This window comes from Protopterus annectens, chromosome 13.part0, assembly GCF_019279795.1.
Source record: "Protopterus annectens isolate FY-2018-M chromosome 13.part0, PAN1.0, whole genome shotgun sequence".
Taxonomy (NCBI): Eukaryota; Metazoa; Chordata; order Ceratodontiformes; family Protopteridae; genus Protopterus; species Protopterus annectens.
In genome coordinates, this window is record NC_056747.1 from 891,621,057 (window position 1) to 891,645,160 (window position 24,104).

Genomic DNA, 24,104 nt, shown 5'->3' on the forward strand with positions numbered 1-24,104 from the left:
TGCCTGCTCTGTTCTAGGCCTTTTTTCCGCAGGTGGCTGAGAACCTCTGTCTGGGTGAGGCTGAGACCCCCTGATAAGAGAGATTAGATCTGCAGCAAGAGACATGATCTGTCTATCAGAAGAAGGGGCCTGAGAAGAAGGTTTAGGATGGGCCTTGGCCTGGCTGGAGGCCTTAGCATGTGCAAAGGCCTTGATGGACATAGATACAGGCGGCCTGGCTGCCCCATGTGCAGGGGTAACCTTGTCCACAGGAATGGTGTCGGGTAGTTCCAGAACTTCGGTTTCTGGAGGAAAATCAATCACCAGCACCGGTGTAGCCTCTGAGACCGAAGAACGAGTTAAGGCGGTGTCGTCGGCCTGGAGCGGTTGGATTACCACTTCCGTAGGGACCGAAGCACTCGCGGAGGGCTTAGGCGTTGCATCAGTGGAAGACGCGGGCCGAGGATGTCGGTCCCGGTCCTTTCGTTTTTTGGTAGTGTGTGCTGTCGGTTGTTCCGACGGCATGATGTAAGCGTAGGATTCTCCGAAAAATTCTTCGGCAAACTCTGCCCGGCGCCTTAGAGTGCGCTTATTAAAGCAGGCACAGGCAGCACAGGCCGAGACGTCGTGGTCTGGGCCCAGGCAAGGGACGCAATAAGAATGGAAGTCCTTATGAGGTATTTGTTTACCACAAGACAAACAATTATTAACTTTTTCAATTTGTTCTGACATCGGCTGAGGCAAGAAAAAATGTTCCCCAACGGGGTGCTTAGCTTTTAGATGACTTCGGTAACTGAGAAACACAGGAGCTGACCGACCGGCACTTGCGAACTGCTTCTGCTTCGGGCACCGCGCGGCAAGAAAGACTGAAGAAGATGGCGTCGGCTGATGCCTTTATACTCCAGCCGTGCTGACGTTGGGGAGCGAGCGACATCGGCCGACGCCGGACCCAGACTTTGGAATCTGGTCGACCGAAGGGCTGCCTGAGGCAGGACAACCCATATGTCAGGACTGCAGTTGCATTCTTGAAGGACATCATTATGAGACGGTTACGTCTTTTCAGAATATAAAATAAATGACGTTAAAACTAAGGCTACTGCAATAAACTATGCACTCACACATGATATTGGTATTGCTGAACCAGTTCAATGGGAATATATGCATTTAGGTATGTGGATTAAAAGTGATTTGATTACAGAAGCTATGGATATTTGGGAATAGAATAAACAAAAGATAACGTGAAAGTGGAAGCTCTTGATTACGGATACGGACTGTAAGATGCAAGCAGTGAAAATGTATCTAGTTCCTTTAGTTTTATGTACAAGTCAGGCATATTTTTTATAACTAGAGAAGCTGTCATCCGTAATAAAAGAGTTGAAGGAATTTATTTTGTGGGAGTAGTTGATTCTTCTCATAATACAAGGTGGTTTTGGATACCGGATCTGAAAGGATACTTTACAGCTACATATTAGAGACTCCTACATGCAACATAAGCAGAAATTTACAAATCAAAATGGAAAGGCATGATGATGAAATAAGGCAGGGGGTTCAAGAAATAAGAGTACGATTTTGCATGCAAGCAATTAAAGAGTGACAATGATACAGAATATTATACTTATAAAGTAGAATAATCTATTCTAAGAACCAAGTCAACACAGGAATGGAGAAGGGAGATTTTGAAAATTGGTATGACTGCATTTAGGGGCATAGAAAACAGGCAAGAGTGGGATGGAATATGTTGGTGAAAATTGGCAAAGGAACCAAGGTATTTGGGGCAAATAACTTGACAGGGAAAGGTAACAGGGTGGAATGAGACCAAGCAGGAGTCTGAACTGCAGGTTAGACTGCCCGCCTTACAACAGACTGATACAGCATAGGCAAAGAGAAGGGGATACAGGTGTATGAAGTGAACATCCAGCTTTGGTTGAATTTTTAGTTGTATCTAGGACTTGCACTGCTGTTTAAAAAGGGATAATTGGTAGGACATATAAACTACTGTGTGACAACTGTAAGAATTGATAAAAAAAAGGTTTGAAAAGATTGGAAAGACACTGGAAAAGCAATTCACAAATAAACAGTGGGAGGGCATCTGTATACCTCCAAAGTACACAAAGTCTAAAACATTTAAGATTTTTGCATGGACATGTCCACAAAGGTATTTTTATACTCCATGCAGATTTCAGAGAATTTTTCCTTTGGAAGATAACTGGTGGAGGTGTGATGCGAAAGAGAGGTATTGGAGAAAATGTTTTTTGGAAATGCGACCAGTTAGTTAATTTAAACAATTCCCTAGGGGAGTACATTCTCAAATGTTTGGGAAGCAAGTGAATTTAACTCAGAAAATAATTTTGAGCTGAGATACATATGAATTGCCTAGACGTAGTAAGGGGTCTCAAAGTTTAATGGTATTTGCTCCTAAAAAGACAACTACTGCAAAATGGAAACCAAAATCTAAGCCAACCAGTAATGAAGTACTAAACAGTGTAAAGCAGATAAAGGAATTGGAGGTGGAATCTTCAGAAAATGGAAGAAGCGAATTATGTAGAAATAATGGCACCTGTGGGAACAATTAATGCTGAATAATGCTTAGGAAGAGGAATGAAGTTGAAAGGAATGCAGGATTAGAGAAATTTATGTAATGCTGAAGTGACTGACAATTCTTAGACAACATATCTATGATGCAGGAAGTTAAAATGTTTTTCTTTTCCATAATGGTATATGTACAAATGTCACCGTTCAATGTATGAAGTTAATAAAGATATTTAAAAACATCCAAATTCTACAAGAAAAGTACAGTTGTGTACACTTACCATAAGTGTAGATGTTCGAGTGTATTCACTGTTGCAGTCATTACATTTGGGTTATCTGCTTGCAGTAGCCCTCAGTCAGCCTGATTAACAAAGGCTTGGGTCTTGCGTCGGATACTGTCCCTTCTTCCATGATGTCAGGTCGTCAGGGGTATAAAACATGCAGCCGACGTCATTACATCAGTTTTTCTTGCCTCAGATGTCATGTGCCCCCCAAATGGGAAGCAATTAAAACTACAGTTACAAGGATATACCTCCAATAAAAAAGCAAATACACCAAAAAGCTTTTTGAGCATAGTAAGGGAGAGTAGAGGTAGAGCCAAAAGAAGAAAGGGGGCTGGAGGGAGGGTAACCAGGACTGCAACAGTGAATACACTCGAACATCTACATTTATGGTAAGTGTACAAGACTGTACTATGGTCTTCATGTTTCACTGTTGCAGTCATTACATTTGGGTAGATTCCCACAGCCAAAGTTGGGAGGAGGAATTTAAATAGAATTAGGACCAGCTATAAGGCCCTGCAAGACTGCAGTGGCAAAGCCAGCTCTGGATTTAGAGAAGAATGGCAAATGATAATGCTTGGTGAAAGTATGTACAGAACTCCAGGTAGCAGCTTCTAGGATGTCCCTGGTAGGGACACCCCTGAGAAAGGCTGTAGAGGCAGATGCAGCCCTGGTTGAATGGGGTCTGATGCCCTGTGGGATAGGTTTTCCATGGCGCTTATAGCAGAAATTAATGCAGTGGCCTATCCATTTTGAAATGGTTTGCTTTGTAATAGCTTTCCCCTCCGTCCCTGCAGCAAATGCCACCAGCGGTTGTTCAAATATCCTTTGAGTTTTAGTCCTGCCCAAGTAGCATCTAAGTTGTCTGTGCACATCTAAGGAGTGCAGTACCCATTCCCCTTTGTTCTGTGGGTTAGGAAAGAAGGTAGGCAAATGAATGGACTGATTAACAGCCACACTGGATACCATCTTGGGCATGAAGGAGGGATTGATTCCGAGGGATACCCTGTCCACGTGAAAGATGATGAAAGGCTCCACTGCCATAAGGGCCTGTAATTCAGATACCCTTCTTGCAGAAGGGATTGCTAAAAGCAAAGCTGTTTTCCATTAAAGGAATTTTAAATCTGCAGTAGCAGCTGGCTTGAAAGGAGGAAGAGTGAGTTTCTCCAAGACAAAGTTAAGGTCCCAGGCTGGAGTTGGAGCTCTCTTGGGTGGCCTTAAATTTTTGGCCGCCCTGAGGAACTGCTTGAGCAGTGGGTGAGAGAAGAGGGGAGGCTCTGTGCTATAATGAGCTGAAACGGCTGAGGCGTGAATTTTGATGGAGGAAAAGGACAAGTCCTTATGAAGCATCTCAGTCAAGTAATGTAGAATCTGAGGTAAATTGGGCACTGCTGCGCTCATCCCTTGAGATTGATTCCAGGCACAAAATTGTTTCCATTTTGCAGCATAAGATTTTCTAGTACTAGGCCTCCTTGCCTCTAAAATGATATCCATAACTGATTTACTGAGGGATGGTAAAGGAGAGATTAGGTAATTAGCCAGGCTGCTAGATTCAGGGTTTGCAGCTGAGGGTGCAGAATCTGGTTCTCATGCTGAGACAACAGGGAAGGAGTCTGAGGCAGATGCCATGGGGCCAAGTGTGTCACACTGTGCAAGAGGGGGTGTGTACCAGTGTTGGTGTGGCCAGTCTGGTGAAATTAAAATCGTCCTTGGCTTGTCCTGTTTGTTCTTTAGTAGTACCTCGGAGAGCAGAGGCAGAGGAGGAAAGGCATAAATTGATAGGTTTTTTCAGCTGAAGGATAGAGCATCCACTTTCCAAGCTAGCTTGTGGGGAACCCTGGTTCAAAATTTGTCCAATTGATGGTTCTAGGGGGAGGCAAACAGGTCTACTTCTGGGCTCTCCCATTTTCTTGTCAACATGTTGAAAATCCTTGGTTCCAGTTTCCAGTCGTGTGGGTCCATGAGGTTTCTGCTTCGTCCGTCTGCCAGTGTATTTAGTTTTCCTGGCAGGAATTGAGCTTGTAGATTCATTTGGTAGCTCAAGGCTGCGTTCCACAATGCCACGGCTAGTCTGCAGAGGGGGTAAGAATGTGTACCCCCCCCCTGCTTGTTTATGCACCACATGACAGTGGTGTTGTCAGTCTTTACCATTAGTTGTCCTGGAAGAATGTGGTCCTTGAAGGCTGTCAGAGTATTCTGTACAGCTAACATTTCCTTTTGATCTATGTGCAGGTGCATTTGAATTGGGTTCCATTTGCCTGAAAGCACTTCCCTGACAGGTGAGCCCCCCCATGCATAGTCTGATGCGTCCTGTTAAGGTTTGAGGGGCAGGGGGTAGTGTGAATGGTAGTCCCCTGTTTTGGTGGCAGGCCTCTGCCCACCAAAGGAACTCTGGGTATAGGTAAGGTATGATAGGAATCATTGCTTCGACATCCTGTGAATGTTGACACCATAGGCTTTTGAGATACCATTGTAGTTTCCTCATATGCAGTCTTGCATATGGAATTAGAAGAAAGAAGGAGGCCATGAACGCCAAGGCTTGCACTATTTGCCTTGCAGATAGCTGGGTTTTTGTGGCCACTTGTTTGAAGTAGGTTGCCAAATAAATCAGTTTCTCTGGTGTGAGGAAAGCCATCTGGGAAGTTGCATTCAAGCTTGCTCCCAGGAATAGAATTTGTTGACAGGGTACCAGGTGTGATTTCTTTTCGTTTATGGTGTACCCAAGACAAGTCATTACCCTTCGAACAAAGGCCAGATGATTCAGAAGTATGTCCTGGCTTTCTGCCTGAATTAGACAATCATCCAGGTATGGAAATATTTGAATATTTCTTTGCAAAATGCAATACTGGAGCTATGCACTTTGTGAATACCCTGGGCGCAGTAGATAAGCCAAAGGGCAGTGCAAAGAACTGATAAGTGCATGTAGCCTGCTTTGAAGCGTAGGTATCTTCTGCAAGACTGATAGGGATGTGCAGGTATGCTTCTTTTAAGTAGTGTTGCTAACCATGCATCTTTGCCTAGCATAGGAAGCAGCTGGTGAAGAGTCAGGATTTTAAATTTTGGAATCACCAGAAAGGTGTTTAGAGTAGAAAGGTCCAGGATAGGATGCCATGTATTGCCTTTTCTGGGTACCAAGAAAAGTCTTGAATATAAATCTTGTCCCTTTTCCTCTTCTGGTACCAACTGAAGAGCCCCCATGCTTAAGAGAGAGTACTTGATTTTGGGCCTCTGCCCACTGATTTGGGGGTAGATCTGGCCACCCGCTTGGTGTTGGTAACGTGTGGAAGTGAAATCTGTATCCCTGGGACACTATTTAAAAACCATTTGTCCTGAGTAACGAGTTCCCAGTTTTTGGCCTGCATACCAATCTATCCGCCTAAAGGAGCATTCAGTTAGGAAGTACTTGGAAGGTTTAAAACAAAGTCATTGACACAGTTTTCCATTGGGGGGGGGGTCTTACTATTCCCAGATTTGGGTGCAGAAAACCCCCACTGCTTAGTCTTGTGTGTCCACTGGGACTGAAATCTGGGGTTTCTGCTGTGTCTGGGTTTGGCTTGAGAAGACCTGGAAGGGGCTGGAAAAGACCAATTCTTAGAGGGCCAGTGCCTACTAAATCTAGGAGGCTGAACGTGCAAAAAATCTTTAACAGTTTGCATAGATTTAGCCTCATCATCCATCTTTTCAAGAACTTCCTCAGCTTTGTTGCCAAACAGGCGGTCCTGATTTAAAGGAGCATACAACAGTTTAGCTTTAACATGATCAGGCAAAGATTGCTCCTTAAGCCAAGCATGCCTTCTGGGCACAGACCCAGTAACAGCAGCCCTGCAAGAGGCCTCTAATGAATCAAATCCACATTGCAAGGTATGTTTACCAACCTGTTCAGCAGAATGCATTAAATCCTGTAATTCTTTACTTTAAACAGAAAATGATGTTGACTGTGCTGAATCAACCCAATAACATGCTGTTGATACTTTAACATATGAAATTGGCAGTTTAAAGCCCTAATGGCCAAGGTTGCATAACTGTAAACCTTCTTACCCCATCTATCCAGCGCCCTGAAGTCTCTATCAGAAGGGGTAGGATTTTTAGCAGTAGCCTTAATGCCCCTGGGTCCCTGTGAAATAGTCTCTGGATCTGCAATAGGATTTTTAAAAAGAAATTTGTGTGAATCAGGAACCCTGTAATATCTGTCAGGTTTTCTGGGAGCAGAAGGAAAAGAATCAGGGGCCAAACTAGATTCTGAAAAGAAATAATCAACAAATCTTAGTACAGGAGGTATAGCTAAAGGCCTATGCTGAGGCAGGAGTAAGAAATCCCTAAGCCTCTTTTTTGAATCAGAAAAATCCTGGCTTTCCCAGTGGAAATGTTTCCTTAGAGTATGTAAGGTTTCACTAAAAGAAAAATTCTCTGGAGGGGAAGCAGAGGGAATAGAATCCTCTGCATCAGAATCCTCATAAATAGATAAGGGCAAATCCAGATCATCAAAAGAATCAGAAAAATCAGAATCCTGGTCAGATGATTCATAAACAACTTCAGCCCTGGGTCTCTTAGAAGGGGAAGGTTGGCTTCCCCTTATTAAAGTTAAGATCTTCAGCCATTCTTATCATTTGTTTTTTTAGGCACAGAGGCCTGAGCATGCGTCCTGGGCGTTGGTTTCTTAGGCACGGTTCAAGATTTAGACCTAAATGAAGAAGGAGGCGTCTGTTTAATATGTAAGTCCGTATGCCTGAATACACCCTCAGAAGCCGGTGCCTGCACAGCGGCTCTGGACCCATGCAAGGTAGAGACATCCGCAGGTTCCACAGTTGAAGCATCTCGCAGCATACCGGACTCCGAATAGGTATCAGTAGAGGCTTGCGAATCAGAAGTAGCGGGTATCAGGGGCTGCAAAAGCACCTCACAGAGTACCGGCGAACTGGCAACTGGCTTAGAGAAGCGTTGTCAGCAGCTTTGGATCTAGGCAACCTGTCTCCGTCTTTATCTTTGAGTGTTTTCGGAATTCCGGTAGTCGGGTGGCTAACCAATGTCATTTCTGGATACTTAAACCAAGAACCGAAATATTTAGAGGCAAAAATGTACTGACTACGGATAGTGCGCTGATTAAATAAAGCACAAAACCGACAGCAAGGTACGCTGTGGTCAGGGCCTAGGCAAAGAATACAGTACAAATGAAAATCTTTATGAGGTATTTTGCTTCCCACAAGTAATGCAATTATTAACTTTTACTGACATCGGTAAGGAGGAAGAAAAAATTTCCCCAACGGAGTATTTGGCTTTAAGTTAAAGACTTTGGTTCTGAAACGAGAAAACGAAAATTTCAGGAGTCGGCCGACTGGCACTTGTGAGAACTGCTTCTGCTTCGGGCACCGCACAGCAAGAAAGGCTGCTGTAATGGCATCAGCTGCATGTTTTATACCCCTGACGACCTGACGTCATGGAAGAAGAGACAGCAACAGACGCAGTACCCAAGACTTTGTTAATCAGGCCGACTGAGGGCAACCTGCCAGCAGATTACCCAAATGTAATGACTGCAACAGTGAAACACTAAGAACATCTACATGCCCTCCTCTCCCTCATCAGCAGCCTGACATCCTACTGAGTACAGTGTACTGAAGTGTTTCTTTACAGCCCTACACTCACCTCCACCCCATGGCTGAAGTGAGCACCTGTGTCAATGTAATAGTTTCTTACTCCCCCCTGATGTCTGCATGCTTGTGTATACACACACAATCAGCAGAAGCTTAGAAGCCTGTGGTATCATAAAAGTATAAGCTTGCACAGAAACAAGTGTGCTGCACAGGAACCACTTATACTTCCCAAAATGGCAATGTCTGCACTAATCGTTCACTCCTGTTCTATCCAAGATGCTATTCAAAACCCAGGTCTTCGGGAACACAGACAGGGCTTCAACATTCTGCATCACAGAGACAGGCATCAAATACACTAAGTTAATTACATTCTGTAAAACTGACAAGCAGACATCTTACACAAGTGCATGCATTTCTACATACTGTAAAAACACCTAGATTTTAGGATTTCTCCTTTATCCTACCTTTTAAGTGCCCCATCACTTTTACTCAACACCGTATATTTCTATATCATTTCTTAAATGCAGGCAAACAGATTTCAACATACTACAGTGGAGACATGCAAAACTTTTTTTAAAAAGTGTCTGTACGCATGCATATATTTATAAAATCAACCAAAAAATACAAGAACAAAGCCCCCCCCAAAAATTATCACAGGGCGATGTACCCCTTTTTCTTAATGAACTCTGCAAGATCTACACTTTTTCCTCAATTCACTGTAAATATAATTTTTGGTTCTAGACTGGACCATGTGTACTTAACTTCATTATCAAATAGATGAGCATAATTAGTAATATCAAAGTTCTGCAGGTCAGATACCCAAAATGAGCACATCATTTTGTTCAGATGTGTCAGCACATATTTTCTAACCTTTTTTACTTTTAAAATGATCATCAATATCTGGCCAATCATTTCCCTTAAGGTACTGTATATAGTTTATACAGTCCAACTCTGACAAAGAAATTTTCTTCTTGCACTGAATCCATTACTTTTCCATGTTTTCCATTTTCTACACAAAATGTACCTGCCACACTGGTGAAGACCATAAACCCAACAATTCAGGATTTTTTTTTCTAATTTATGAATACCATTTGTAGGTGTCTTACCTGGTCGAAATGCGGCTGAAGACTGCATTGAAATTATTACAGCTAAGGGAAAAGAGTACTCCAGAAGCAGAGTTCCGAAGCTCAGCTGCATGCTGATTTCCATCACGGTAGGTGTGAATAAAATGACAGATCTCTGGCAACAGCTGTTTTACCAACATGGTTTCATCTAGGCGAAGACAATCCTTAGGCTGCTGCAAAAAAACAGAACAGTATATACTGTACATTTATGTATTTAGTTATAACTTTCAGAATTTCACTTGGCAAAATACACCAAAAATCACAAAGCGGGAGAAGAACAAGAGCAGACAGACGCGTTAAACTTGGTCATAAGAGAGACATAACACAGAGAAGCAAGAGAAATCAAAATACTGCAGTTATGATCACTACTAAGACTTGCTGTAAGCTAGATTTCCAAACATATGGACCAGACGCTGGAACTTCCAATGAACACTCCCATTACCAAACTCCTAACGCCTACTGAAGTGACATATGGCATACAAGGAGGAGGATTCTCTTAAGCCACACCTCAGTTCTTTCCAACAGAAAAGCTCCCAGGAGGGTTGTTGGCAGCCCTCTCAAATCCATAATTCATAACCTTACAAAGACATGCCCAAGCAAACATACCTTAACAATTCATGGTAAATGGGACAAAACAGCCAAAACCGGGGGAAAACAAATGTCACTGACAAACTATGGGAAAAAAACATTTTTTTCTGGATAATCTAATGGATCCCCAGCACACACAGGCACTACTGATAAGTGGGTAGAATCAAAGGTTGGGAGTTTACATTGCTGTGCTGATTACCCACTGTTATTGGTGGGCTGCATATACAGTGGTCCCCACTGCAAGCTGTATTCCTCTTACCAGAACTACAAGACGTTTAACCCAAACGGGATGAAGGCTAAAGAATACCATGAATAACTGCTGTGGCAAACCCACTTCTGCTTTTATTTGCTTGCAGGTCCAACTTGTAATGCTTGGAAAAGTTGTGGATGGAGGACCAAATGAAGAAAATCATGAAAGCCTTAAACTGACTTTCAAAAAAGTTGCATTAGCGGCAGCAGCCACACCGGAGTGCACTCTAACAGGTACCTCCAATGTTTTCTTACTGCTGGCCTGGTTTTTATCAGTCTTTGTTTACAGGACAGATGGTCCTTTGTCACAGAGGCCCAGAGAAAGCTCCACATTTAACACTTTTGACATACACATGAAATACAGTTACATGATATCAGAAGAAATGCAAAACACAGGTAAGTGTAGATAGATAGCATTGAACATTCGTTAGAAATAGACACAGGCTTGCATATAGCAAAGAGAAATAACACTGAAAAAGAATGCAACATTACCTGTGATTTCTATCAATTAAACAATGAAAAGAGGGGGCAGCTTAACTCAGGCCAATAAAGCCAAACCCCCACTAGATGTGTTTGGCTTCACTGGCCTGAATGCAACCACTGTTTGTGTGTCTTTCGGCTTTTCCCGGTTAGGGGTCGCCACAGCGGAACTCCGGTCCGCTAATGATTGGTAGTGGATTTTTATGTACCGGGTTACCAGCCCTGACACACAACCTTCAACGAAGGCATGCCACATTCACATATGCCTCCACACAGAACACACAGAAGACGCTGTAGCTGAGAATCGAATGGGACAATGTCTTGCTATGAGGCGACAACGCTAGTGCAGCACAAAGACTTAAAAAGTCATGGACATTCAGAAGCCATGTGGCTGAATCACTTAATGCTCTTAAGGGGTCATATATGCATACTTCCCATGGGCCTCCATTAAAGGAGGTTTAAAGTATCACACAGTGAAAACTGTAGCTTAGCTAGTTTTTAATTCAGTATTAGATTTGGATACTTGAGGAGAGAGTGATGAAACTGTGACACGGGGGCAGTGAGATAGCGGTTGATCTAATTACAGAGAAGAGGAGGTACAGTCTTGTCAACTTACAGCCTGTGATTAATATAATTTACGAAAACAAAGTTGCTCCTTGTAGTTAAGTGAGTATCATTCTGGCCAAATGGAGAAAAAAGGTGGAAGTTCAAAAAAGTATTTGGAAAAAACGTGCGGCCAAAAATCTTACTCTAACCAACAGCTGATCAGTATTAGAGCACATTTTTACTTGGCTACTGTTTTAGTAGCAACTTGAAGGTGTGTGTATTGTTTGTCTTTTTATTTGCAGCAGGACAGAGTGCCAATTTATAGTGACTTGGCGGGAGTATAGAAAAAAAACCCTCGGAGTTACTTGTTTTACACAGACAAGAGTGATGTTTTTTGACTGTAGTAGTCTAGAATTAGAGTATGGCTGAAGCATATTTTTCAGGGACATTAAGTTGTAGACTATCTTAAATTGTGAGTATACAAGGTCACGTGACAGTTCTATCCAGTGTAAATTTCTAAGGGCTGCACAGTGCTGGATTTTAGTGAGGGTATTTGATGCAAATTTGACTACTTTATTGTAATGTGTCAAGTTTAGTTTTAAGAGTGATACTGAGATTTGTAAAGATAGGGGATGTATACAAAAGGGACAGAAGTAGACAGGCAGTGGCTACTGATTTTCTAGAAGACACTGAGGAAATGCTTTGCTCTGTATAGTGATCCTATTGTCCAGTGTGCCTTTTTGAAGGCATGGAGTAGGTGTTGGTTGTACTTGAGTTTGTCATCAAGTAAGACTCAGTAGCATTGTTTGCAGTACACATTCAATTTGTTTTTTTGTCGGATGACAGGATGTGGAATTTGTTTTTGCTCTATGAAACTTTTAGGAGTAAAAAGCATTAGGTTTGTCATTTTGCGGTTAAGGAGTATGTTTGCATTAGTGAGTAAGGATTCTGTGGACAGGAAGGCCTGCTGAGTTGTAACTTGTAGGGCATGTGTTAACTGTGCAAAGCAAATGAGTGTTGCATTATCTGCATGTTTTAATAAGGGTTGCTTGCTGAGAATCAATAGGGAGTGTGTTGCTAAATCTGTTAAAAAAGAGAGGCCCAAGTACTGAAACTTGGGGAAGCCAGGCTAATTGGCAGGAATACCCTCCGAACCAATTTCAAACCACGATGGTAAAAAGTATAAGATAGCACTATGTACAGTTCCACAAACGTATAAAACCACTCGTCGGTTCAACAATAGAAAATATATTTAATAAACGAAAAAACACGAATACACAAACGGAACTGGAATTGAGCGCACTTTCATCTAAACCATATAGACTTCATCAGAATCCATTGCTTGAAATGATCAGTTTCCTAAATACATTGTTAGTTAATTGATTAGTTAATATATTTTCTATTGTTGAACCGACGAGTGGTCTTATACGTTTGTGGAACTGTACATAGTGCTATCTTATACTTTTTACCATTGTGGTTTGGAATTGGTTCGGAGGGTAGATCTTTATGGTAAAGCCAGCGGAGGTTTTCTTGACTTTTTAGTGTTTACTTGGTGGAGAAGAAGTGGTGGATTTTGGTTATCTGTACAACTGCTTGTGTTACGAGGGATCCCCCATGGAGAGTGAAAATTCTTTATTAAGCCAACTTCTTAGGCTTATTCACAGTCATTCGCAAGGTGCAACTGATTCAGGCAGTTTGGAGGGCTCCGGTGAGTCCATTTCCCTGTGCTCAAGGAAGCCCCGAAGGTTGTCTGAGGCCGGTGATGACGTCACGACCCACAACCGACAATGATGGTTGTGTTCTTGGTTCTGTTAACGGCAATGGCGAACGCATCGGCAATCCGACTTGTGGAAGATCATCCAATTTAACTGCTCCATTTAAAGGAAGTAATGCCCTGGATGTATACAACAATATATCATTTTCTGAATGGCTTGACAAATCTTTTTCGACGACAATGCAAGAAACGGAGAAAACATCCAAGGACAACCACAGTTATAAAGACAAATGTAAGCTTTTTGAAATCGACTTAAACAAATACAGGAATTTATGTTTGGAGAACTGGTACCAGACACAATGTGTTGAGCACAATATAGTACCTAAGGGACTGAGACTTAACAAGTACCCCAACAATATACGGGGGAATGTGCAATTGTTTAAAGTTATTTCGGACATACTTAATGAGTGTGGTATTTCAATTCTAAAGGCAATGATACGTAGTAATACAGAAATATTAGAAGATACCAAAAAGAGAATTGATAAATTGCAACAAGACATTAGCAAAGATTTATTTTTTACTGTGCATGAATACAAAAATAATTATTGCAAAGTGCTTCATGATGTGGATTTTAATGTGTCTAAGAATTATAAAAGGAAGTTGGGGAAAATTGAACGCGATTTACATTCTTTGATTTCCTGTTCTTGCATATTTAAACTGGTGCATGTGAAATAATTCCTGCTTTACAACTTCAGCTTGGCCAGCTAAGAACTTGGTTATATTCAACTGGACGTATAAGAGAATTTAAGTACCTTTATCTGCACTTTTTTTAAAAAAAAAATACAGTATTATACAGTATTTAATTTGATTTAAACTGTGTATGAAGGAGTGTTGAAGGAATTTTTAACTGAAGTTATTCTGCTCTTCAGTAACTTGAAGTGAAGCTAGTGTTGGCTGAATTTTGTTATTTGCTAGTAATTACAGGTGGGGGTAGCCACATTCTTTGATTTCCTGTCCTTGCATATTTAAACTGGTGCATGTGAAATAATTCCTGCTTTACAACTTCAGCTTGGCCAGCTAAGAACTTGGTTATATTCAACTGGACGTATAAGAGAATTGAAGTACCTTTATCTGCACTTTTTAAAAAAAAAATACAGTATTATACAGTACTTAATTTGATTTAAACTGTGTATGAAGGAGTGTTGAAGGAATTTTTAACTGAAGTTATTCTGCTCTTCAGTAACTTGAAGTGAAGCTAGTGTTGGCTGAATTTTGTTATTTCCTAGTAATTACAGGTGTGGGGGTAGCCACATTCTTTGATTTCCTGTCCTTGCATATTTAAACTGGTGCATGTGAAATAATTCCTGCTTTACAACTTCAGCTTGGCTAGCTAAGAACTTGGTTATATTCAACTGGACGTATAAGAGAATTTAAGTACCTTTTATCTGCACTTTTTTAAAAAAATACAGTATTATACAGTATTTAATTTGATTTAAACTGTGTATGAAGGAGTGTTGAAGGAATTTTTAACTGAAGTTATTCTGCTCTTCAGTAACTTGAAGTGAAGCTAGTGTTGGCTGAATTTTGTTCTTTGCTAGTAATTACAGGTGTGGGGTAGCCACATTCTTTGATTTCCTGTCCTTGCATATTTAAACTGGTGCATGTGAAATAATTCCTGCTTTACAACTTCAGCTTGGCCAGCTAAGAACTTGGTTATATTCAACTGGACGTATAAGAGAATTTAAGTACCTTTATCTGCACTTTTTTTAAAAATACAGTATTATACAGTATTTAATTTGATTTAAACTGTGTATGAAGGAGTGTTGAAGGAAATTTTAACTGAAGTTATTCTGCTCTTCAGTAACTTGAAGTGAAGCTAGTGTTGGCTGAATTTTGTTATTTGCTAGTAATTACAGGTGTGGGGGTAGCCACATTCTTTGATTTCCTGTCCTTGCATATTTAAACTGGTGCATGTGAAATAATTCCAGCTAAGAACTTGGTTATATTCAACTGGACGTATAAGAGAATTTAAGTACCTTTATCTGCACTTTAAAAAAAAAAAAATACAGTATTATACAGTATTTAATTTGATTTAAACTGTGTATGAAGGAGTGTTGAAGGAATTTTTAACTGAAGTTATTCTGCTCTTCAGTAACTTGAAGTGAAGCTAGTGTTGGCTGAATTTTGTTATTTGCTAGTAATTACAGGTGTGGGGGTAGCCACATTCTTTGATTTCCTGTCCTTGCATATTTAAACTGGTGCATGTGAAATAATTCCTGCTTTACAACTTCAGCTTGGCCAGCTAAGAACTTGGTTATATTCAACTGGACGTATAAGAGAATTTAAGTACCTTTATCTGCACTTTTTTAAAAAAAAATACAGTATTATACAGTATTTAATTTGATTTAAACTGTGTATGAAGGAGTGTTGAAGGAATTTTTAACTGAAGTTATTCTGCTCTTCAGTAACTTGAAGTGAAGCTAGTGTTGGCTGAATTTTGTTATTTGCTAGTAATTACAGGTGTGGGGGTAGCCACATTCTTTGATTTCCTGTCCTTGCATATTTAAACTGGTGCATGTGAAATAATTCCTGCTTTACAACTTCAGCTTGGCCAGCTAAGAACTTGGTTATATTCAACTGGACGTATAAGAGAATTTAAGTACCTTTATCTGCACTTTTTTTTAAAAAAAATACAGTATTATACAGTATTTAATTTGATTTAAACTGTGTATGAAGGAGTGTTGAAGGAATTTTTAACTGAAGTTATTCTGCTCTTCAGTAACTTGAAGTGAAGCTAGTGCTGGCTGAATTTTGTTATTTCCTAGTAATTACAGGTGTGGGGGTAGCCACATTCTTTGATTTCCTGTCCTTGCATATTTAAACTGGTGCATGTGAAATAATTCCTGCTTTACAACTTCAGCTTGGCTAGCTAAGAACTTGGTTATATTCAACTGGACGTATAAGAGAATTTAAGTGCCTTTTATCTGCACTTTTTTTAAAAAAAAAAATACAGTATTATACAGTATTTAATTTGATTTAAACTGTGTATGAAGGAGTGTTGAAGGAATTTTTAACTGAAGTTATTCTGCTCTTCAGTAACTTGAAGTGAAGCTAGTGTTGGCTGAATTTTGTTATTTGCTAGTAATTACAGGTGTGGGGGTAGCCACATTCTTTGATTTCCTGTCCTTGCATATTTAAACTGGTGCATGTGAAATAATTCCTGCTTTACAACTTCAGCTTGGCCAGCTAAGAACTTGGTTATATTCAACTGGACGTATAAGAGAATTTAAGTACCTTTATCTGCACTTTTTTTTTAAAAAATACAGTATTATACAGTATTTAATTTGATTTAAACTGTGTATGAAGGAGTGTTGAAGGAATTTTAACTGAAGTTATTCTGCTCTTCAGTAACTTGAAGTGAAGCTAGTGTTGGCTGAATTTTGTTATTTGCTAGTAATTACAGGTGTGGGGGTAGCCACATTCTTTGATTTCCTGTCCTTGCATATTTAAACTGGTGCATGTGAAATAATTCCTGCTTTACAACTTCAGCTTGGCCAGCTAAGAACTTGGTTATATTCAACTGGACGTATAAGAGAATTTAAGTACCTATATCTGCACTTTAAAAAAAAAAAATACAGTATTATACAGTATTTAATTTGATTTAAACTGTGTATGAAGGAGTGTTGAAGGAATTTTTAACTGAAGTTATTCTGCTCTTCAGTAACTTGAAGTGAAGCTAGTGTTGGCTGAATTTTGTTATTTGCTAGTAATTACAGGTGTGGGGGTAGCCACATTCTTTGATTTCCTGTCCTTGCATATTTAAACTGGTGCATGTGAAATAATTCCTGCTTTACAACTTCAGCTTGGCCAGCTAAGAACTTGGTTATATTCAACTGGACGTATAAGAGAATTTAAGTACCTTTATCTGCACTTTTTTAAAAAAAAATACAGTATTATACAGTATTTAATTTGATTTAAACTGTGTATGAAGGAGTGTTGAAGGAATTTTTAACTGAAGTTATTCTGCTCTTCAGTAACTTGAAGTGAAGCTAGTGTTGGCTGAATTTTGTTATTTGCTAGTAATTACAGGTGTGGGGTAGCCACATTCTTTGATTTCCTGTCCTTGCATATTTAAACTGGTGCATGTGAAATAATTCCTGCTTTACAACTTCAGCTTGGCCAGCTAAGAACTTGGTTATATTCAACTGGACGTATAAGAGAATTTAAGTACCTTTATCTGCACTTTTTAAAAAAAAAAATACAGTATTATACAGTATTTAATTTGATTTAAACTGTGTATGAAGGAGTGTTGAAGGAATTTTTAACTGAAGTTATTCTGCTCTTCAGTAACTTGAAGTGAAGCTAGTGTTGGCTGAATTTTGTTATTTGCTAGTAATTACAGGTGTGGGGTAGCCACATTCTTTGATTTCCTGTCCTTGCATATTTAAACTGGTGCATGTGAAATAATTCCTGCTTTACAACTTCAGCTTGGCCAGCTAAGAACTTGGTTATATTCAACTGGACGTATAAGAGAATTTAAGTACCTTTATCTGCACTTTTTTAAAAAAAAATACAGTATTATACAGTATTTAATTTGATTTAAACTGTGTATGAAGGAGTGTTGAAGGAATTTTTAACTGAAGTTATTCTGCTCTTCAGTAACTTGAAGTGAAGCTAGTGTTGGCTGAATTTTGTTATTTGCTAGTAATTACAGGTGTGGGGGTAGCCACATTCTTTGATTTCCTGTCCTTGCATATTTAAACTGGTGCATGTGAAATAATTCCTGCTTTACAACTTCAGCTTGGCCAGCTAAGAACTTGGTTATATTCAACTGGACGTATAAGAGAATTTAAGTACCTTTATCTGCACTTTTTTTTTAAAAAATACAGTATTATACAGTATTTAATTTGATTTAAACTGTGTATGAAGGAGTGTTGAAGGAATTTTTAACTGAAGTTATTCTGCTCTTCAGTAACTTGAAGTGAAGCTAGTGTTGGCTGAATTTTGTTATTTGCTAGTAATTACAGGTGTGGGGGTAGCCACATTCTTTGATTTCCTGTCCTTGCATATTTAAACTGGTGCATGTGAAATAATTCCTGCTTTACAACTTCAGCTTGGCCAGCTAAGAACTTGGTTATATTCAACTGGACGTATAAGAGAATTTAAGTACCTTTATCTGCACTTTTTTAAAAAAAAAAATACAGTATTATACAGTATTTAATTTGATTTAAACTGTGTATGAAGGAGTGTTGAAGGAATTTTTAACTGAAGTTATTCTGCTCTTCAGTAACTTGAAGTGAAGCTAGTGTTGGCTGAATTTTGTTATTTGCTAGTAATTACAGGTGTGGGGGTAGCCACATTCTTTGATTTCCTGTCCTTGCATATTTAAACTGGTGCATGTGAAATAATTCCTGCTTTACAACTTCTGCTTGGCCAGCTAAGAACTTGGTTATATTCAACTGGACGTATAAGAGAATTTAAGTACCTTTATCTGCACTTTTTTTAAAAAAAATACAGTATTATACAGTATTTAATTTGATTTAAACTGTGTATGAAGGAGTGTTGAAGGAATTTTTAACTGAAGTTTTTCTGCTCTTCAGTTATCTTGTGGCATTGAAACTGCCCGCCCCTCAGCCTGCCTCTGGGCCCATCTCATTTGCTCACTCAACTGAGTGCAGTGAGATCATATTCTGATTTCAGGCACTCCTACTGTGTACAAAGAGAGCATCTGGGAAATAGAAAAAAAAAATAAGCTTATTTCCTGCCTTTCTTGTTAAGTGGTACAGACTATTTGTAGGCTTCTGAGCCCCCAAGCCCTTCTGTGTTTGAGGTAAGCCTTCTAGCTTGTTTTTTTTTCTTATAACTAGCCAGTTTTCTAGTTTCAGCACTCAAATCTGTTTCTTTGATTTCAGCACTTGTTCAGAAAAAAAAAAAAAAAGATTTAATCTGCTTTTACTGTACTTGTGTTTTTACCTACTTCTTTTTACTTTTGCATCATCTTAAAATACTCAATTGTATTTATTACTGCTTGGTGTAACTCATTCTAAGCCTTTTGGTTTAAACACTTGGGCTTCGGACCAGTTAGTTGTTTTGCACTGAGAGGGTTTGTGGTCTGCACTGTTGTGGCAGAACAGGTAGCTTACATCCTTCTAGGTTGAGAACTGCTGATTGAGGGCTCAGTGTCTGTTATTCTAAAAGTGTATTAATTCTGGTTTAAGCACTTGGGCTTTCAAGCCAGTTATTTTACATTAAGAGGGTTCGTGGTCTGCACTCTTGTGGGAGGAGAGGCTGGACTCTGCCCTTCTGAGCTGGGAATTTCTGGTTAAAAGCTTATAGTGCATGCATATCTGAACTGTTTCTTACTGAAGTTGGTGCGCCTTGTTTGCTGTGGCATAGACTGGATTCGGGCCTGCTGGATCTAGCTTTGTTTGTGTAACTTGAGCACTAATCCAGGCATTCTCTAAAGTATTCAATGGTATTTATTACTGCTTGGTTGTAACTTGATTAAAGTGTAGCTATCATTCAAGTCTTTTGGATTAAGCACTTGGGCTTCAGACCAGTTGTTTTACATTAGGAAGGTTTGTGGCAAGCACTGTGGCGGCAGGACAGGTAGCTTTCATCCTTCTAAGTTGGGAATTGCTGATTGAGAGCCCAGTGTCCAAGTGTATTAGTTCTGGTTTAGGCACTTGGGCTTCAGGCCAGTTATTTTACATTAAGAAGGTTCGTGGTCTGCACTCTTGTGGGAGAAGAGGCTGGACTCTGCCCTTCTGAGCTGGGAATTTCTGGTTAAAGGTTTATAGTGCCTGAATATTTGAACTGTATCTTACTGAAATTGGTTCACCTTGTTTGCTCTAGCATAGACTAGATCCAGGCCTGCTGAATCTAGCTTTGTTTATATGCTTGTTGTTTGTTTGCTTGTTATTTTCCTGGAAGCTAATTCCACCTAATATGCAACTTCTCAGTGCTTCTGTGGATCACTAGTGATATCTGCATTGCTTACTGTACTTATTTCCTTGTTTCACTTGAAAGAAAGTTACTGTTTGTCGTTTTTGCATTTAGTTACTTGTAACACATTGTACTCATGTTACCTGGCACTTGCTCACTAAAGCAATTATATAAGTCAGCACTAAAAATTAAAAGCACTACACCCTCACTCCCCACTGGCCCTTGTTTTCAATTAAGGATTTCCCAATATTATTCTAGCATGTCCAAAGGTCAGTTGTCAATCTCCTCTCCGGTCCAGCTGGTGAATCTGGGAATCTTGAGGCAATGTTATAACTGCCTCATGTACACAGACAACCCTCTCCTCCTCCCACATAACACAAATACTTGCGAGAGATGCAGCTATTTAGCCAAACTGGAGGCTGAGCTCTCTCAACTCAGGACTGGCAAGACCAGACAGGAGGAGAAGGCAACTACACACACCACAAAACCAGCCTCACATAATGCTACCACTCCACTGAATCAAACACATAAACACACAAAGACATACTCGGAGGCTCTGAGTAAAATTTACCTAAACAGCAGAGGCCTCCAAAGCAGACACCCAAACAACTGCTACCTCAAGACACCCCACAAGCAACACATAAACCACAAAAGCAGTGTGCAAAGCAGTCACAGCCCTTAAGGCCAAATACAACACCAAACATACTTGTCATAGGTGACTCCATAGTCAGACACACTGACGTCCCACTCACCAGGCTGAACAAGGAGAGGGTCACAGTAAGCTGCCTATCGGGCGCTAGAATCCGCCACATAACACAAGCACTCGGGTCACTCCACGGCAAGTACAAATATGACACAGTCATTGTCCATGCTGGTGTGAACGACCTGAGACGTACCTCCCTGGACTACATGAAAAGAGACAGAGGAGCTCTCTGATTATGTAGCCCAGGCAGGTATGACCCTAACCCTGAGCAGTATCCTTCCTTCACCAAGAATGATGCCACAATATAGAGACAAGATGATCAGCTTTAACAATTGGCTTAATGTCTGGTGTCATTCAAAGGGGATCCAGTGTCTGTCTGCCTGGGATGACATGCTTGACAAGCCACGCTGCTTCGCAAGGGGCGGCTTGCACCTGTCACCCATGGGATTCCGGATATTGGCTAAGGCTCTTGCCACCCCATAGAGGCCTTTTTAGGCAAGGCTCAAATTCTAAACCTACCACCCTAGAAAACAAAAATGGGAAGAAACTGAGGGTAATGCTGCTCAATGCCAGAAGTCTAAATCTCAAAATGCACGCACTCGAGGCCCTTCTCAGTATGGAGAACATCGATGTCTGTGCTGTAACTGAAACCTGGTTCAAGGCTCCTGAGAGCACCCGGCACTATTAGGTTTTACCTCATATCATGCGTTCCGGCCCCAAAACCCGGACCACACCACAAAAGGAGGGGTGTATCCATATTCATAAAGGATACCCACACCTCCAGGTTGGTGGCAACGCATGAAGCTTGGAAACCATCCAGGTGCAACTAACCATAGGCAAAACTGCTCTACAAATTGTAGCATGCTACAGGCCACCCTCTCAAACTCAGGAACCCCACACAGCCTTCCTGAAGACACTGGAGGGTATAAATGTATCTCCAAACACCATCATATTGGGTGACTTCAACTACCCGAATATAGACTGGGAACATTACTCAAGCCCTAACTTTCTAGCCCAACGGTTCCTGGAGTTCATAAATTCAAATGCCATGGAACAGCTAGTCACTGTTCCCATGAGAGGAGAAAATATACTAGATCTCATTGTCACAAACATGGGGACAAAATGCTCCACACGGAAGTATATCCCTCATTGGTGAGATCTGATCATAAACTAATCTCACTGGAAATCCACATCCCGCCCCACCCCAAACAAAAGACCATAGTGAAGAACTTCTCTAAAGCAAACTTCACACTACTCAAGACTGGTTTGGTATCCTTCAAGGCCCCTGAGCCAGAGGAAACCACAACCCAAGCTGCGGAAGCCCTTACAAATGCCTTCTATGAACACCTCCAGGACTGCATGGATCAGGCAATCCCAAATAAAACCAAGACTCTTTCCAAAAAGGGCAAGCGTCCAGTCTGGTGGACCCCAGCCATTAACAAACTTTACAATAAGAGGAGAAAGCTATTACATGATGGAACAAAATCCATAAAAGGGAAGTCACCCCTGATCATTATTAGTAAAAAATTACGAGCACTCATAAAATCAACTAAGGCCAATTTTGAGAGAAAAATTGCCATGGATTCAAAGGACAATCATAAGGCCTTTTTCAGCTATGTTAGGAACCTGGGTGGAAACTCCCAGATATGCTCAGAATTAGTCCAAAATGATACAAAATCACTGAACCCACAGACATTGCCAACATACTGGCAGACAGGTTCAGTGCAAACTTCACCCCTCTCCCCTAAAGGAGAGATAACTATCCCAGCCGAGTGTAGCCTCCCAGACATCTCAAATGCGCAGGTGAAAGCTGCTCTCTCTAAAGCTAAAAACACAGCATCAATGGGACGGATGGTGTCACCGGCTGTGTGCTACGAGCTAAATGAGGAATTAACCCCGCACATAAGGCAGCTGTTTAATCTCAGCCTTACCACAGGATACGTGTCCAAGGAGTGGCGTACGGCAACTGTGGCCCCACTCCACAAAGGCGGCGCCTCTACGGACCCTGGTAATTACCGCCCCATAAGCTTAACAAGTCTAGTCTGCAAAGCTATGGAGAGGATCATAATGGAGCTCATAAACAAAGATATAGGGGACTTGCAGACATTGGACCCGACCCAGTTTAGCTTTGTCAAGGGAAGATCATGCCTTTTGAACTTGGTCGACTTCTTCGAAACAGTCACCAAGGCCACTGATGAGGGAAAGGCAGTCCATACAGCCTACCTTGACCTTGCAAAGGCTTTTGACACAATACCCCACTCGGGTATTGTAGAAAAACTTACCAGCTTAAATGTAAACCCATGTGTCACAAGATGGGTTGCAAACTGGCTTAAGGACAGAACCCACAGGGTTAGAGTTGCTGGCGCTGTGTCAGACTCCAAGCCGGTCACAAGTGGTGTCCCACAGGGCTCGGTCCTTGGCATCTACTTCTCAGAAGTACAGGCCAGCATGGGAGGACTTTGGCTGACAAAGTTTGCAGACGACTGCAAACTGAAGCCATAGTGGAAAGTGCATCGGACACGGATATCCTTCAGAAGGGACTCACGGAAACAGATAGCTGGTGCCAGAGCCATGGCTTAAAGTTAAACGCCAAAAAATGTATAGCCATACCCTTCGGGAAAAACAAGGTAACCCCAAGCTACCATATAGGTGGCAATCCACTAAGCGCAGAAGAGGTTATCAGGGACCTGGGGACCCAGGTTGACAGTGGCCTTTCTTTTGACACTCACATTGCTAAAGTGGTTAGAAAGACCTTCTACATTGCCCACCTGATCATGAAGGGATTCACATCCAGATCTAGTGAGGTCATTGTTCCCCTGTACTCTTCACTTATCAGACCAATGATCGAGTACAATGCCCCATTCGGGATGTATCTCACCCAACATCTGCAGCAATTGGAGAGACCCCAAAAGTTCCTCACCAAAAGGATAAAGGGACTCCAAAATCTGTCATATGCTGCCAGATTGAAGAAACTCCAGCTCTATTCAGTCGCATACCGTCTGCTCAGATGTGACATGTGCCTGACATACAAGGCCATGTCTAACCCGGAATTAATGGACATGCTCCACCTCAAAAAATCCAAATCCACCAAAACCACTAGAGCAAGCGACTTAAACCTTAGCACGGATATAAATAGGACGTGCTGGAGGGACAGATTTATCACTCAGAGACTCCCTATGCTGTGGAATAAAATCCCGGTCCATGTGAGGCAGTGCACCTCGCTGACTCTGTTCAAGAGAAATCTAGACCTGTGGATGGGAGATCGTAGGTTTACCCCGGGAATCATCTCTGTGTCACTGCTGGACAGAGGCACAACAAACTAATGGGCACAGTATTTTTTCATATAAGGGGTGGCGTAAGCCACAAAAATTTGGGCTA

The 24,104-nt window shown here is 41.0% G+C and overlaps 1 protein-coding gene across 2 annotated transcripts in view; it reads right to left on the reverse strand.

Annotated features, from left to right (window-relative positions):
• NF1 (neurofibromin 1) overlaps positions 1–24,104 on the reverse strand; it is a 5,218,972-nt gene that overhangs the window by 4,453,743 nt on the left and 741,125 nt on the right. For both annotated transcript variants that reach the window (XM_044054637.1, XM_044054636.1), the window contains exon 4: positions 9,484–9,674. In XM_044054637.1, the coding sequence (XP_043910572.1) occupies positions 9,484–9,674 (191 nt within the window). The remainder of the gene's footprint in view (positions 1–9,483; positions 9,675–24,104) is intronic.